General features: G+C 41.7%; 1 protein-coding gene across 2 annotated transcripts in view; it reads left to right on the top strand.

The window, feature by feature from the left end:
* Positions 1-17,877, top strand: part of efna5b (ephrin-A5b) — an 88,753-nt gene extending 70,876 nt beyond the window's left edge. Inside the window, exons 2-5 of one of the 2 annotated variants that reach the window (XM_029440008.1) lie at positions 586-878; positions 13,287-13,352; positions 13,743-13,823; positions 17,162-17,875. In XM_029440008.1, coding sequence (XP_029295868.1) covers positions 586-878; positions 13,287-13,352; positions 13,743-13,823; positions 17,162-17,289 — 568 coding nt within the window. In that variant the 3' untranslated portion in view covers positions 17,290-17,875. Of the gene's footprint in view, positions 1-585; positions 879-13,286; positions 13,353-13,742; positions 13,824-17,161 lie in introns of both variants that reach the window. The other variant, XM_029440009.1, reaches the window with a different exon arrangement.
* Positions 17,878-18,158: the final 281 nt, after the last annotated feature.

Genomic DNA, 18,158 nt, shown 5'->3' with positions numbered 1-18,158 from the left:
TCTGACCCTGTGTGGCCTGTTCTAGATCATTGCAGTTGTAAAGCTGCCTCACCGCACAGCTCTCAGGGACAGCCAGGCTCTGTATTTTACCTATCATGACATTTACTGTCTGGACCATCCTGTATCTCGGTGATCATTCCAGTTTTCTGCCTGTATTTAGTTTTTTTTGGTGAAAAAAATCCTTAAGAGACTTTAAACTCTTGTTTTCTTGAAAGAATGTTTTCTCAGACTTGGATACTTGCTTTCATTGCGAAGGCAGATGTGTGTATGTGTGAGTAAATATATGTTGCAATGACTGATTTATAGATCAACCCACCCAAATTTATTGAAGCCAGAAGATGAGAGCGCTGGGGCTTGTAAATTTCCACACAGCATTGAAAGAGTGCCGAGAGATCAAACCTGCATTCTCTGCATATGTGCCCCATTCAAAGAGCCTTTTATCTGTGATTATCGAAGCAATGTTGATGCATCAACACAGATGTTTTAAGAATGTAAAATGTGTCTAAATAACATACACTCGTACGTCACATAAATATCAAAAAGTTAACTTTTTCCTGTCTTTCCTCTCTTCTGTTTTACAACCAGATTCCATCGTGGAGACTACCACATCGACGTGTGCATAAATGACTACCTGGATGTCTACTGTCCCCACTATGAAGACACGGTGCCTGAGGAGCGGACTGAGCGATATGTCCTCTACATGGTTAACTACGATGGCTACAGCACGTGCGACCACACCGCCAAGGGCTTCAAACGCTGGGAGTGCAACAGGCCGCACTCCCCGAACGGACCGCTCAAGTTTTCGGAGAAGTTCCAGCTCTTCACTCCCTTCTCCTTGGGCTTTGAGTTCAGACCAGGCAGAGAATACTACTACATATGTGAGTCTCCATCATGATTGCTTTTTGCACAGCATACAGATGGGTGACAAATCAAAGGGGGGGGGGGGGAAACCAACATGAAGTGTCTTAGGAATGTATCACCTCTCTGTAGTAACATACAGTGTCATGGAGCTGCAGCGATACTGATGAAGCTAATTTCAATAGTTGTCCATATCAACCTTAGAATTATATTATGCTGTATGATGTTTCCAAAAGGTGCACTAACCACATGCATTCACAGAAAAATACGAAGCCAAATAACTTAATTTAAATTACAAACCTTTCCTGACCTAATGTTTTTCTTTCAATACGACAGAGCCAGAGAGATAGAGATACACACACTATTCCTAAGCCATGTTTTCACAACTTCACCACAGAGCTTTAAGAGTGGCATTACAGTGATCCTAGTAGGTGCTTTCATGCTGTGCTTTCAGCCAAGCTTTACACGCTGCTCTCATCACTCGTGGAGAACTCTTCCCTAAAATGGCAATGGAATTCACGGGGGAGTTAAATTGAGACAGTTTGAACGCTATACCTCACTTCCCCTGCTGCACAATACTGTATCCCTCAAAAAGGAGTGCCCTCCTCTCTGTATTATGTTATACTCTTATTCAGCCCACGTTAGATGTTAAGTTGTCTGCTTCTTGGAATGGAAACTGAGCCTAACGGAGGTCATCTGAAGTTGAAGCCCCTGGGAAATTAGGTTTTATCAAAGCAAGGTGATAGAGTGGAATTGAGTTGAGTTTGTCCTCCCCTCACAGGCTATACGGAGGAGTTACTGTCAGTAGGCGCAGTCGCCACCACTCGCTCAAAACACATTTGTCACAGGGATACGCTGATATTACAAAATAGGAAGCATGGTTCTGTTCTCATACTGGTGACATTAGTGCAATATCATGCAGTGTAGCGGATTATTGCTTCAGCTGTTGAAAGAAAAGTTTAAAGGCACTTTGCACTTTGTGGGCCAATGTATGAGAAAAACTATAAATTCCTTCTCAGCGAGGGGGAGTCATATTTGACAGTTAACATCCTTGTCCTGAACGCTGCTGGTTATGCTTTACTTGTATATGTTTATAAGTTTATAAGTTTGGCCTGTGGTGTTAATACAGCTCTAGGTGGCTGTCAAACCCCTGTGTCTTTGTGTTTTCTCCTTCTCTCAGAGACAGTGTTGAAAGAGTCGGTAGCGTAGCTGAGCCGAGCTCTACACGCTGATGTCTGTTTTCTAAATTGGCACCTTTTTATGAAGCAGTTAACCTGACAGCCAGCCAACACTTCTGTCCTTTTCTCATTTCATGTGTTTCGCTCTCTCTCTCTCTCTCCTTGCTCCGTTAGTTTGAGACCGGAGTAAAAAAAAGAAAAAAAAGAAAAAGAGTGCCTCTCTCAGGTTTGCCGTTGTTTCCGTGGTGGAAAGGTGTTTTCTCTTTTAAGCTTGTCCACAAAACAAATAGCCCGAGATCTTTTCCAGGGTCCTTTCAACAACTAGGTGTTTGGCCATTTGTCTGTTAGAAAGTAACCAGATTTTCCTTCGCTTTTATAGGCAATTTGCATTGACAGTCACACTAAATGAGATGAGGGAAAAATGGAAGTCTCCAAAGTTGTGCGCGTAGATGGGGGTTAGCGAAGGGTTATAACATTCATCCACTCCCTCAAGTCTCTATCTCTAACATATTTTTTCCATTTCTGTTGAGAGATGCTTGTCCTAAGGGCTGGATTAAATTACACTGCGACCGACAGGGCTTCCATGGAACACATCCATTTTGCTGTTGCGAGCCATATTGGTTTAGTGGCCCGCGGCTTCATTGGCTATTGAATGATTCTAGCGTGTAGCCTCTCTGGCTACTGTGGCGGATATTAAAGTCATCTACCATGAAGTCGTCTGACATGTGATTTCCCACTGTCAATGTGTCCGGCCTGAATGTCCATAAGTAGCATGGGAGATAGCTGCTGATGGATTAGACAGTCTCTTTAGTGGACAGAATGTAGAGCTGAGAGAAAATTGAGAGACGGAGTTACATTACTACACCTGCCAATTTATCTGCAACATCTGTTTATATCGCTACCATCATCATCATCATCATCACCACCAGGGGAGGGTCTTCCTCATGCTCGAGCAGTAAAAGCATACAAGACCTTTTCAGTTTGCATTGGATTACATCATTTGTATTCTCATTTAATCTTAAGAATTCAGCAATAAATACAACTCTGTAACTGAGGTGCAAAATTCAATCAAAACTTTTATTTAAATTTTTAAACGAGAATAACCTCATTACTGTGATTTTGTTAGGGATTACATTTTGGCTTAGCCTACTCGTATAATAAATATTCAGGAGTTAACAGGGGGAGAAGTTTTTTTGAATAAATAGGCTCAGACTTGATTATCTCCAATCTTTTTATAAGGCAGATTTCTCTAGTGTACTGTATGCTTACATGAACTAGTTTGCAGGTAGTTTTCAACTTTCACAATAACTCCATTCATTTAGATGGTGAACGTAGTCACACCACAAAGCAATTCTACTTATTAAGTTATTTTGATTTATGTGTTAACAAAACATTTCAGAACGTTGCTTACATGATCCAGTAGAAACAGAGCAACTTGGCAATCTCACTTGAGTCAATTGTCCCACTACTTGTTGAATTCACATATTTGCTCACACTTTGGCCCTGGTCCAGAAACAATAAGCCTGACAGCATGCATGTTCATTTCTGTCGTAAAGATAATGTTGGGCAGGTGAGTTGTTGTAGTTTTAACAACCTTCAGTGCTCAGGCTGCATATAATTAGGGTTGTTTTTGACTTTACAAAATTGAGAATCTAAGCGTAGAAGGCATCAAACGTTGACTTTATTCTACATATATGTACCACGACATGGATACACGACATGGATACACGACATAGGCCAAATTGAGATATTTTTTACATGGTTGTGTGATAAGTCAACACATTGAAATAGTCACGTCATCACTTGGACTAAGCCTTGCACTTGTGTTTGAGGCTTATAGAATCAAGATGCCACTTCTGAATTATTTAAAATAAAATTATTTTAGTGTATTACTCTTTAAGGCCTACAAAGTGGGGGAATCAAATGAATTGTACGGCCTTGCCTGCTCTGGTGCACAACCTGAATATCCCCATTTTGTTTTTTTTTACTCAGGGATCATTAAATATTCATCTTATCATCTCCTACTGTGCATAGAAATGTTTAAGTACCCAAGGCCAAATGTCTAAATAATGAAACTCAAACAGTAATTAGTGGCTGATTACTTTCATTTTAAAATATTTAGTAACTTATTATTTTTTATTGACATGAGGTCTGTAATAATTACATTTTTTTAAATCAATCAGTGGAGACATTACAAAGAGTACAAATAGCTTCAACATAGCAAAGACATTTCTACTGTATAAGGTATGGTGATATGTGCAGTTCGGCACAACACCGAATGGTCAGAATTTGCCCTTGTAGCCCGTTTGCCTACATTGTGTGAATGCATAGTGTAGCATAGCTAACAGAGAAAATCTTATGCATCATTACCCGCTGGAGCTGGGTATACTTTACACCTGCACTAAACAGAAATGTCAATGTGTCCCGAGGCAGAGGCCACTATCCATGAGCACATGAGGCAGAGGTTAGCAATAGTTAACTGCGAATGGGCTCATGCACTTGAGACATAACAGTATATCATCTAGGGGAATTCATTAAATGCATTTTTTCTTTGGTTTCACAGCACTGCGGTAGAAGCACTGTCTTAATGAAGATAGAATAGTTAGTCTTGATCAAAATTTCCCTGAATTCACTCAAGTATTCATTTAGAGTAAGCATTTTTAACTACACACAAAACAGCACCATATGCATATATATTATTACAAACAGGGCTCATATACACAGTGACATATTAATCTTTTTTCCTCAATACATTTCTGTAGCCAAATGACCTGAGGGAATGGGGGATGAGAAATCCGCCCTCAGTGACGTGATTGATTAGTGTTCTTGTTTGTAGATGAAAATTAAGCCGTCAAATCATATTCCTGCGGAGAAAATGCCCGTTAATGGTGTTTTCGCCCTACGAGTTCGATGCGGGTCGAGGGTTGATTTGTTGCATCGCTGATAAAATTATAGAGAGGAGACAGGGTTCTGCTGTCATCTGCTTCAACAACAGAAACAGCTTAATCAACGCTAGCAGGACGGAGGGAATTTACTCAAATGGAGGTCATAATTCTTCATTTTTGTTAGTGTCAGGCTCTCCTCCCTGGCAGGTAATTGAAGACAAGCTGGAGTCAGTCTGGAGCCTGATCTTTGTGGGGACAACAATCAGCTGTGTTTTCTCTCCAGTCCAACACAGGACAGGACAGACAGAGAAATAATTAAGATAGGAATACATTAGAAATGTAAAATGTACCAGACTCAGCGAGATGCAGACAGTAATGTAATGATGGCCACATATGCAAGCAATTCAGCAAAATACAGTATTGCTGTAGCAGTGAGTGAGTTACAGCTCGGATGTCTCCCTCTGTGAATGACAGAAGGGATAAGCGGACAGTTGGAGCTCTTCTCGGGTCAGAGTTCACAGTGCATTCATGGTTTAAGTGAAACCTATCTCACAGAATGCTGATACAAGCACGTTTGTCCAATATGGACACAATTCACAATCTCGTATTTGAGTGATTGTAATCTGAAAAGGGCAGCAACCCAATATCAGTTGCAGCTCACTGCAAGAGATGAGTGAGCCGAGTTATGGTGTTTTTAGGCGTGTAAAATGTGTGGATAAAAAGATAACCACTTGGTGTGATCATGCAGTGGCAGACTGTCGGCAGAACAAATGTCATTTTCTTGCCGTCTGACTTGTTCACCTACAGGGGCTGGTGCTGCTTCTCACGGAAAACACAATGAAAAATAATTGTGCGTCTCACATGTGGATGGATTTATTTTTATAGTCAGTTTTGGGGTTGTGAAAGAAGGATACAACAGTTACAGACAGACCATAGCTGAGCCTGTGTCTGATATCAAATGAACACTTGTTAAATGGTAAAATCCCAAAATCCAGAGGTGGGAGACCACCCATCTACCCATGTTAGATTATAAAATGAAAAACATTTGGTGAGGGTTCAATCAATCTGTAGATGCCCAAAGGTCTTTTATTTTTTTACAGGATCTCATAAGATCTTTTGCGACTTTACAGGACTGTTACATGCACACACAAAGCTCAAACAGATTCTCCATGACGTGGACTGTCGTCTGATTGATCATAAATCCTGTGATGCACCATGCTCCTTCAAGCCAATCTCGAGAGGAGAAAGAAGTAGAGAACGTAGAGCAGGCGGTAGCAGCAGCAGGAAAATGGCATTAATGGATAAATGAAATAGAGGCAGGGGACGGGTTATGCAGTCTGTATTTTGTTATAGAGCACTGGGAGGTCTGCTAATCATGACAAAGAGCCAGTGCTGTTCCATTTGTGGTACAGGGAGGGAACATGCATATGGACACTATCATAACTCAGCCCTTTCATTCATTCACATGAAAAATCAACCCTGTCATCAGGATTCAGAAATGATCCGACAACATGGAGTAATGTGACAGAAAGCTACACAAACCCACACACTCGCATGGATACACATGCACTCATGTACAATATGCATACACATGCTTGAAAAGACATCCATAAAAGGCACACAGACGCACACTGTCTGGAATGCATTATTATAATCCTGATAGATGGATAGACATTCCCGCACCTCTGCCTCCCCTGGTTACAACATCATTTCTTCTCTCCCCTTTTTATCCCATCCTCGTCCTTGAATTTTATGACAGCACTACCATACTAACCCTCCCTGTGTCACTTTTGCACCAGATTTTTGCCCTTCTTATTAATGACACATGCTTGCTGGACATGTACAGGCTGGTGACAAATGAAAGATGCACGCTGAATAAAGCACAACAAATGTAAGAGCTTCCTTAGAGGGCACCGGGGGGGTCAATGCCTAGTTTGTTGGTGTATGAAAAGGATGTGAGTGATGTGCAATGGCCTTCACAGTCACAAGATGTCACACAAATGAACACCTGTGAGTTGAGATTCTGGAGCAACGTTTTCAACAGCACTTTTCACAACCATCATCAAAACAACAAATGATAGAATGTCATTTGGAAGAATATTTTACCATCCCTCAAATAGCATTAATACTTGTAGAACCAAGGTAAGCTGCGTTAAAGCTATTCTGGCAGCTTACTAAGTCTTTATTTCGGCAATTGAGGCTCTTGAGGTAGAGTGGTCGTCCAGTGGTCGGTAGTTCGATCCCCAGCCCCTGCAGTCAGCATGTCGAAGTGTCCTTGGGCAAAATACTGAACCCCAAAGTGTTCCTGATGGTCAACGGTGTGTGAGTGTGTGTGATTGGTTATCCCTACTGATGAGCTGATGTGCACCTTGTATGGTAGCCTCTGACTCTGTATGAATGTGTGTGAATGGGTGAATGCTGACATGTGTTGTAAAGTCCTTTGAGTGATCGCAAAGATTGGAAAAGCGCTATATAAAATGCAGTCCATTTATTTAGAAATGTCTTTAATTTGTCACCCTTCTGAATATGCACATCCAACACACATTAGAAAATAATAAAAAATCTATCTGGCTCCACTGGCTCCAATAACATATGAATAAACAGTTAAAGGTCTGTGAAAACAGTCAACCAGCAAGATAAGACCATTTACCAGACTTGACTAATAATAGATCATGAGCTAAGTCACGGCGCACTTGTTGACAGCCCAGAGAAAACAAGGCGGGAGACAAAAGTCTCTAATCAAGTTACTTTGAGTTTGACCGCCAATAAAGTAGTCATCACTTTGTCTGCTGAGAAACAGAAAGGCTGTGAATCAGAGGAAAAGTAGGGCAAGCAAGGGCTGTGATTCAGAGGGCACAAGGTTCTTCTCAGCCTAATATTGTTCATGCTTCTAACTGCCGTCTTCAGGAGCTGATTATGGTTCCCTATAACTAAGCCAAGGGCGCTTTATCCTTGGCCATTAAACCATTAACGCGTACAGTATATTATTAACCCAGTGCATTGGTCATCATGTTTAATTGGTTATTGTTCGTTTATTTTTTCTTCCTCTAATAGTATACACACATTTGTGTAAACACACACACAGACACACATATTTTTTCTCCTTTATTTAGTGGGGGGATACTCGGGCTATAACAATAATATTATGATACTATGGGATACGGTAAGCGCCGTAATTAAACAATATTATGTACAGGGATTTATTATTGTGTGACTGCTTTAAAAAGCTGAACTCCCCCCTTAGATTAATAATTCACCAGGTTTATTGTAATTTCAGTGTAAAGACATGAATGAGCTGATGAAATTCAAGGGGTTTCTGACTTTCAGCCGCTTTTCATTTTCAAGAAGATGGAGTGATTTGTTAGATTGTCATTATGTGATGTTTCACAAAAGGATGACGCTTGATGAGGTTGACTTAATAGCGAAGGGAAATAATTGTATCCCCACACTCCTGATATACAATATAGTGTGATGAAAGTAGAGCAATGTTTAATTAGGCATAATCGATTTCAACTCACTTTTCCCTCTCAACTGACTACTCTCACTCTCACTCTTTTCCTCATCGCTTGTGACCTCATCACCTCGGAGCAAGCGGCGTGAGGAATGACTTTGGTTCCCTTTTGGTGGAGGTTGAAAGATGCAAGGAAAGTGCAAAAGGCCAGCTATCACCGGGGGGGAGAGTTTGTTCCCTCGGCTGCTCACTGCTCTTCCCAGCTTCCTCATTCCCTCCTATTGTGTGTTCGCTGTCGTAGCATCTGGTTAATGGGCCTCTTCAGTGGAAAGTCTCTTCCATCTTCCTACACACGCAGATTCTGTGTGGGCACACAAGCACACATACAGATAGTTTGTATAGTATGTGCTGGTCTGTAAGTTTGAATCTTTTTATTAGATATTTTTTCAGTCTTTCTAAGATATCTTGGTAGAAAGGTATGCTGCTTTGTAACTGCTTGAATGGGGAAGGACATCTTGTAAAGGACATTCTGTCATTTTGAGTGTGTCCATACAACATTTCATTTCATTTCACATGGGTTTGTACTGTGCTGTATGTGCGTGCTATTGTAGGCAATAAAGAGATTATTTTGGACAGTGTAGCAATTGATGGTAACTATTGGAGGGGTCATATAACTACTCTTTCTCTTACTCTGTCTAAAACTCCCTCTAGTCTCTTATATTCAAGGTTTTCTTTCACGTGTTTGGTTTAACATTGTCCTCTTTTGGCTGATTTCACAACCTGAAACCAAAGGACAAACGTTAATGAATCCCAGCAGTGTTTCCTGTACACGGAATAGAAGAAATGTATTCTGGCTGAAAACTGTCTAATTAGCTAGATGGAGACATGGGTAGAAGATGGCTCAAAGGTTCTAGAAAGTAACGCTGCGTGTGTGCGTGTGTGTGTGTGTGTGTGTGTGTGTGTGTGTGTGTGTGTGTGTGTGTGTCAATATGTGTCCCCTCTCTTGGACACCGGTTTGTGTAAACTCAGACTCCTGGACTCCCAGACCTAAACTCTGATAGGTTTGCACGGTGTAAGCCACATGAGTAATCTCAGTGAATCAAAGACAAGGCCAGCGGCCTTTTTTTTCAGAGAGCTGGCAGAATTAGCTTGCTAGGAATGCTCAGCGTTGGACACAACATTACAGGGCATTCTGTTTTACCCGCCCCGTCCTAACAAATAAGCAGGGATCAAAGGATTAGAGAACCATTATTAAAGCCAGCTGGAGACCTGACGCCGACTAGAGGCATGCTAACATGATGCTATTAATGTTCACATCATGGCATTCAAGTCTATGCTTGGTTTGGCTTCTTTGTTGAAAAATACTGTTTTATATCAAATGTTAACAGCTTGTTGTCACAGTGTGTTTAGATTTGTGGATATTTGGCACCATGGTGCAGTGGACCATTACAAACATCTTAAACATAGTTGTCAAAAGAGGGAACTTGAAACTTTGACTCTACGAATGATTTTAAACCACATGTGCCACATTGCTTAACAATCTGCAATATTGCATTAAGCCTTGCGATTGTGGTGATACTACCAAATGACCACATCTTGGCATCTTGGTTCAACACTTGATTTAACGTAAAAAAAACAAAGTCTAGTCTCGTAGTTTGATTGACTCACCCTGCAGTGTTCTTTTACGGATGAGCCATTACGCCTCCTAAATGATGGATAAGAAATCAATATCCTTCCATGATATCATCTACTGTATTTAGCCAGTGTAAACTTTGCTTTTAGCATCCCAACACTACAGACACATGGTTTTATGTCCTTATGTCTGGAACGTGCTGTTGAATCTTTCATGGAAAGGCAACGGAAATGTGTTTTCCAGATAACATTACAGTTGCAATAAAGCTTGGCTTGGGCTGTGATTGAAACAATACTGTGCCTAAGCCGCACTGAGCCCACCTGTTTGTTCTTCCGTAATTGGATTCTGCTTCATTCCATTTGCCTTAATGCTGATGCATAATGCAGTGTACTGAGGGGACCAGCCATTGCTAGCCAGGGGACAAGGCTTGGAGGAGTAACCCGACCTCGCCCCCCAGCCTTCCTCCCCCTCCCGTCTCTGGGACATCTTTTCAGGGCCTCTGTCCTTCAAAGCAGCCACTTGCTCAGGCTGGATGGATTGATGGTTGAGGCTGCTGGCCTGATGGGAACCAGAATAGCAGGTGTTGATGTTACAGCCTACAAGAACAATAAGCTGGCCCTCAGCAGCATGTTAATCCAAAATAAACAGGCACTGGCGCGGACAGTTTAGGCCCCGGGTGGAGGGATCCTCATCAAACACATGAGTACGAAGAGCTGCTACCAAGAAAGGAATGTAGAGCCAAAGCTTAATCTTTCCTTTGTAGTCAAGAATGTACAGCAACACACCTCAGGTATCTGCAGTATGCCAACACAATGGCCACATCCAAACTCAGTTGAGCTAATTTAGTTGGCTTTTCTCAGATTAGCATCACTGTCATACTGTATTTATAAAAATCATAGATATAAGAGTTTTTAGCTTCACACTTGCTGCAAACTGCTCAAGAAAGACATAGACATTATGAATTCCAATGTAAATATATAACATATAATTGGCGAAAGCTACTTTGATCACCGCAATCATGATATCTGTTTATTCGCATCTTATGTGCATAATTCTCCTTTTGTAGGAGGTGGTTCCAGCCAACTCTATACACATCACAACAGCTTCACTAACTGTCATCATGACAGAGACTCCCATATGCTCTTTGCCATTTTCATCGCGGCGATACTTCTCTCATGATCAGCTGCCTTTGCTAAGTGGCTGGTGTCGATGGCTGTGACTCAGCTCTGCCCACAACAATGATTAAGATAAGACATCTGGAGACGTGTGTGTGTGTGCTTGGCCATTGTGTGCACACATTACATATGAGTGAATTAAGTTGTGGTGGAAAAGAGAGGTGGAGCAATAAGAAGAGTGACATAAATTGTGTGGGTACTGGTGTGTATATATGACTGAGTGGGTGAGCGGCTGTGGTCAAGGTTCATTAGCGTGTCATCGGCTGCCTCCACACCTAAATAATAAGGCCCCCTCTCTCTATTCCCTTCACTTTCTTCTCCCTCTGCAACGGCTGAATATGAACTGAGCTGTGAAAAAGGGTGTCTGATCTCAAGTCACCTCTCTTGCACACTGACACATGACTGAGAAACAGGTGATGAAGCGACAACATTAAAATGGTAACGGTGTGGTCGAGAGGGATAGAGAGAGCTTGATGAGCTGTAGAGAAGGTTTCCTGAAGTAATAGTTAATGAAAGAGTATGCCGTATGCATTTGATTAAAGATGTGCATCTTGATCTCAGGGTAAATCGGAGGGAGAGAGTGTGCAAGAAAGGAAAAGATTACCATCTCTTCTGACCCTTTTCTGTAGTTATTAGTCAATAATTATCTTTATGAACATATCCCCTGGCTAGAGAGACAGCTTACATTGTCTCAACATGAAATAGATGCTGGGATATCGATCGAAGCGACGTTTATGAATGTAAAACATTCTGTAGACATGGAATTGTACATAAATACTATTATAGGACATGGAGCAACACTTCCAGGCAGATATTCAAATCTGAATCTTGTATGCATGTGTATGTGCGGACATACGTTGGTGTGTGTGCTGTAAAAATATGATGAAGGCGAGTCAGTTGAGCTTTGATGAATGGACACGGCCACGCTGACAGACGAGAAGAGAGGGTGACACAGCTGGGAGAGAGGGAGGGGAAGAGAGGGGTTAGGTAAAGGTTCACTAGAGAGGAGTTGACAGATCTCGAATGGTAGCCTTTGGAAATGCTTAGCTTGATTGCATCAGCTGTGGAATGATCCACAGAAGATATAAAATGATGCCCGAAAGACATCTTAGCGGGCAATATGGCCTCTCTGGAGGAGAGGTAGAAATAGTACAAAATGAAATCTAGTTAACAGTAAATAGCGTTAATATATCCCAATAATGGGAACAGCATACATATTATTTTCTCCATTTGATACTGTGTGAGGTCTTGACAGAAGACAACAACATTTATTTTTAAACTACTGTACTTTCTCCTCATGATGGATGCACACATTACCCACCCACCATGCTCCAACTGACATGTGTTTGACCCCTATCCTGTCTACAGGAGACAGCACCTGGTGCCTCACCACAACACCATTAGTGGTCAACCACACACACGCAGGCACACACACACACACAACCTCTCGCATGCACACACACAAACTCAACCTCTCGCACACACTCTCCACATGAGATATTTTTGGAGGATGTGATACAACCACTATGGTAGCTAACGCTCAAAGATTCACACCCCATAGGTTTGACAGGAAAGGATCCATTTCCTGACAGCAACCGCAAACCATCCGCGCATGCAGGACATACATTGAATGGGTGAACTTTGTGTCCCCTGAAGAGTGTTGAGGTTTTTAGAGAGGAAAAAAAACATAAATGTATACATGTGACGTATTAGCACAACATGATATATTCCAATTTTGAGAGTTTTTAATGGATGCAAATTCCTTGATCCTTGTTGAGCTGCTGCCAGTTGTAGAATCCAAAATTCTTCAATGAAACTGTGAGCACAGCACTCCCCTTTCTCCAGAGATATTTCCCTAGCACATCTGTAAATACTTTCTGGCTATAATTTTACAAGTACCATGACTAACCCTACAAAATCCACTTAAGAGTAAACATTAACCATCTTATTCTATTCTGAATAAACCACCTCTGTTTCAACTGTTGTCTACAGGGAAGAAAATATGAAAATCTATTCATGCAGACCTATTTTATGAAGGGAACATGAACTTGTTAAGTGCATGTGTGAGGTCATATATTAACACCCTCTCTACCTTTTGTCTTTCAGCCTCCACCATTGCTGAGAACGGGAGGAAAACATGCCTGAAGCTCAAAGTTTTCGTCCGACCATCAAGTAAGTGTTTGCATGCAACACAAGGCTTTGTAATAGAGCTTGTTGAAGTACACATTTGGATTGGAAATACAAACAGTTTATGTCTACTTCTCTGGTTACCTCACTTCCTTCTCAATCACATTGTGCTCACTGTCCAACATACCCCTTTCATTTATCACAGAAACTGCTTTTCCAAGACAAAAAGTATTTTCTTTTAAACATGAAAAGTGTGATAGATGATCACATCAAATGAAATCCAGGTCACTTCATACCTCATCTGAATGTTGCCATGAGCTTTGTTGCTTGGGATGTTTAATTTCAGGGCTGAGAGGGGGTGGGGGCTTCAAATGTCACTAACCTATTTGGCATAAACCTCTAATGATCTCTCATTCTCCCTATTTTCTGTTATAGACAGCTGTGTGAAAACTATAGGCGTACATGACCACGTTTTTGATGTAAACGACAAAGTAGACAATACATTAGAACCACAAGGTTAGTATGGCTTCCTGCTTTTTTGATTCTCTTCAGTATGACCTCCATACATCTGTACATGTGTCTCCAGTTCTGTGCCTGTGTCCTTTTATGCTGTTTGTCTGGAAGCTGATCTGTCTCTTCACTTCCCTGCCTGATGCTTCTCCTAAACTGATTCTTCTCCAGATGTTGTGCCATGCTACAGTTGCTTGTATAATATATTGATGGACTATGTTGCATGTTGATATATATACAGTATATCTCAAAAGTGAGTACACCCTTTAGATTTTTGCAAATATTCTGTTATATCCTTTCAGGGGATAACATTATCCTACTGAAACTTTGATATAACTTAAAGTAGTCAGTGTGCTGCTTGAATAACAGTATAGATTTATTGTCCTTTGAAAATTACTCAGTACACAGCTGTTAATGTCTAAACAGCTGGCAACAAAAGTGAGTACACCCCATAGTGAACATGTCCTAATTGTGCCCAATGATGTTGTTTTCCCGCCCTGGTGTCATGTGACTCGTTAGTGTTACAAGGATTCAGGTGTAAATGATAAGCAGGGCTGTTAAATTTGGTGTTTTGGGCACAATTCTCTCTGAATGCTGGACAACATGGCACCTCATGGCAAGGAACTCTCTGAGCGGCTGAAAAAAAGGATTATTGCGCTTCACAAAGATGGCCTTGGCTATAAGAAGATTGCCAACACCATGAAAATGAGTTGCAGCACAGTGGCTAAGATCATACAGCGGTTTTCCAGGACAGGTTCCACTCGGAACAGGCCTCGCCAGGGTCGACCAAAGAAGTTGAGTCCACGTGCTCAGCGTCATATCCAGAGGTTGGTTTCCAAAAATAGACGTGCGAGTGCTTCCAGCATTGCTGCAGAGGTTGCAGAAGTGGGATGTCAGCCTGTCAGTGCCCAGACCATACGCCGCACACTGCATCAAATCGGTTTGTATGGCCGTCGCCCCAGACAGAAGCCCCTTCTGAAACCGATGCATAAGAAAGCCCGCAAACAGTTTGCTGAAGACAATGAATCCAAGAACATGAGTTACTGGAACCATGTCCTGTGGTCTGATGAGACCAAAATAAACCTGTTTGGGTCAGATGGTGTCCGGCGTGTGTGGCGGCACCCTGGTGAGGAGTACCAAGACAAATGTGTTTTGCCTACAGTCAAGCATGGTGGTGGCAGCATCATGGTCTGGGGCTGCATGAGTGCTGCCGGCACTGGGGAGCTGCATTTCATTGAGGGACACATGAATTCCAATATATACTGTGACATCCTGCAGCAGAGCATGATCCCCTCTCTTCGGAAACTGGGCCGTAGGGCAGTTTTCCAACATGATAATGACCCTAAACACACCTCCAAGATGACAACGGCCTTGCTGAAGAAGCTGAAGGTTAAGGTGATGGACTGGCCAAGTATGTCTCCAGACCTAAACCCAATTGAGCACATGTGGGGCATCCTCAAGAGGAAGGTGGAGGAGTGCAAGGTGTCCAACATCCGTGCGCTCCGTGATGTCGTCGTGGAGGAGTGGAAGAAGATTCCAGAAGCAACCTGTGCAGCTCTGGTGAATTCCATGCCCAGGAGGGTTAAAGCAGTGCTAGATAACAATGGTGGTCACACAAAATATTGACACTTTGGGCACAATTTAGACATGTTCACTATGGGGTGTACTCACTTTTGTTGCCAGCTGTTTAGACATTAACAGCTGTGTACTGAGTAATTTTCAAAGGACAATAAATCTATACTGTTATTCAAGCAGCACACTGACTACTTTAAGTTATATCAAAGTTTCAGTAGGATAATGTTATCCCCTGAAAGGATATAACAGAATATTTGCAAAAATCTAAAGGGTGTACTCACTTTTGAGATATACTGTATTTCCATATACACTGCATAGTGTATATAATTAATTGCATATATATCACATTCATGTGTCAGGTTACAGTGCATGTGGTGTTCTTATAGATATTCATGTTTCACATTTTCACAAAGCTTTTTACTAATCCAACACTAAACGTCTCTTCCTACTGCATGTTGTGATCCATAACATAACCGGTAGTCTTGATTTTCTACTAAAATCATTCTGCCCCAAAATAGTCACTTGAGTGCTTTAAATAATCTGACCAGTGTAAAAGAAAAAGATATGAATACACAGTATAAACACATATATTTACATAACAAAAATGCATTTGGTCATTTTAAATGTTCTCTTTTACTCCTCACTGAGTTGCTGTTGCTCTGAAGCGCAGCATTGATTATTGTCTGTGTTCAGAACGCACAGAATCTGTACGTCTTCTTCACACATGAGTCTAGCTCAGTCACTGAACTGAAACACTCCACGTCACCCACATGCTGATGTTTCATTCCCAGCAGCAGCTCACCCTCAAATCTGAAACAGCACAAAGACCGCCCCTCTAGGAATATATCACAACCTGTCAAACATAGGACATTTAAAAAATGTCCTATGTTTTAAATAGGACATTTAATATATCTGATATATAATATCAGATATATTAATATGAATATGAGATGTCCTCTATCCTGAAATTGGAGGTCCACTGTGAAGATCAGAGTTTATAATGGAGTGCCATCTTAATGGGACACACACACACACACAAGGCCAGATCCTAGGACATTTGTGATGCCCATCTGCCTCTGCTCCTGCCTGATTTTCTGTCTGCCTGCTACCTTGATGCTGCCTCTCACCTTGCATGCTTCGTTTGGCTCATTCCTCTATTACATTCTCCAGAAAGAAGCTAAATTAAAACATTCAACCGTCATACACTGTTGCCATGTCCCTCCATGCCCTACCACACACACACACACACACACACACACACACACACACACACACACACACACACACACACACACACACACACACACACACACACACACACACTTATGTAACTGTCTGGTCCTCTGTTCTGTGTATCTGTCCTTTGCTGTGCATGCTTCAGCTACTTCCCCATGGTGCAGAGGGCACATGGCTGCTCAGATACTGATGTCACTGCCATACAGACACAAGAGGCACCTCACCTGGGAGTTGAATTAAAAAGGATTTGAAGCATGTCATAGCAACCCAACTCATATGGCAACTCAGACTTCACTATAACAACTTTATAAAGTGTAATGAACATGAGCCCAAACATCTCCCACGTAATCCACAATGTCTCCCCTATTGGTATTCATTATCAAATATAGCTTATGGCTTTGTACACCTCAATTAAAACTTTAAACATATGACAATTCATGTATTGCATAATGTTGTCTTCTGTATGTTATGCACTGTTGCAAAAGAGCAGTTTGTACCATAAATAACGATCACCTTGTTTCTTTTTCCTTAAGACGATACCAGCCATGTACCGGCTGAGCCTTCCCGAAGTGACGAAACGAATGCTGCGCCGCACCTGCAGAAAACAAGTCAACTCCTGGCTTTGTTGCTGGTCTGCCTATCAGCACTCTTCACTTTATAGCGCCCCCCCACCCCCTCTGTTCCGGAGGGCATTTACACCTAGCGTGGCCTGAATCTGCCCGAGGCTGCAGGGAAGGGGCGGGATTTGGGTTGAGCGTGTTTGCTTGATTGGGCATCAGAGCAGGCTTCTCAAGGAACCCTCTATTTTTTTCAGAAATATATTTAAGTGGTCTTTCTCTGTCTGTGAGTGGACAAAAGTTGATGTTGGAAGTGGGAGAGACAGTTCCCCCTCTTAAACTTTCAACTAAGATGCCAAATCCCGTTTTTTGACACTTAGTGATTCTTATTTTCCGGTGACTTTTGACATCCCTTTACATCATGTTTATGTCATTGCAGCACTGATGTTTACCCACACACACATACACATACACAGCACATACACATGCGTAGAGAGTCAAATAGAAAACACTCCACTAGCAGTAGGGTTTTTACAGTTGTATACAGTAGCAGCAGTACACAGTAGAAAAGTGAAGATTCTAGATCTTAGAAAAAAATGTACATACACAAATAAATAGTTGTCCCGAGACCTCTCAATAAGCCTTTTGTAATATTTTGATCAAGTTTTAGGGGGGGGGGGGGCGGGGAGCATAGGAAGCCGATTCTCCATTTTACTAGGAAGTGAAGTACAAAGCTGAACGATGAAGATGTGGGAAAAGAAGAGCAATGTTTTTTTTTTTTTTTTTTTTAGCAAAGGTCAAATTAGAAACCACAGCACTGAGAAACACATACATGGCATGCACCTTAGCCCGCTGATCTTCAGACTGTCCTAGTTTAAAGATAGCACCCAATTTTCTTTGGAATACAAAGTGTGTGTGTAGGTGGATAAACTGCTTAGAGCTCGAGCAAGTGAGTGTAAAACCTATGAAACAC

Source organism: Cottoperca gobio, chromosome 9, assembly GCF_900634415.1.
Source record: "Cottoperca gobio chromosome 9, fCotGob3.1, whole genome shotgun sequence".
In the NCBI taxonomy this organism is placed as follows: domain Eukaryota; kingdom Metazoa; phylum Chordata; class Actinopteri; order Perciformes; family Bovichtidae; genus Cottoperca; species Cottoperca gobio.
Note: the sequence above shows the minus strand (reverse complement) of the source record. Positions and strands in the feature narration are given on the sequence as shown.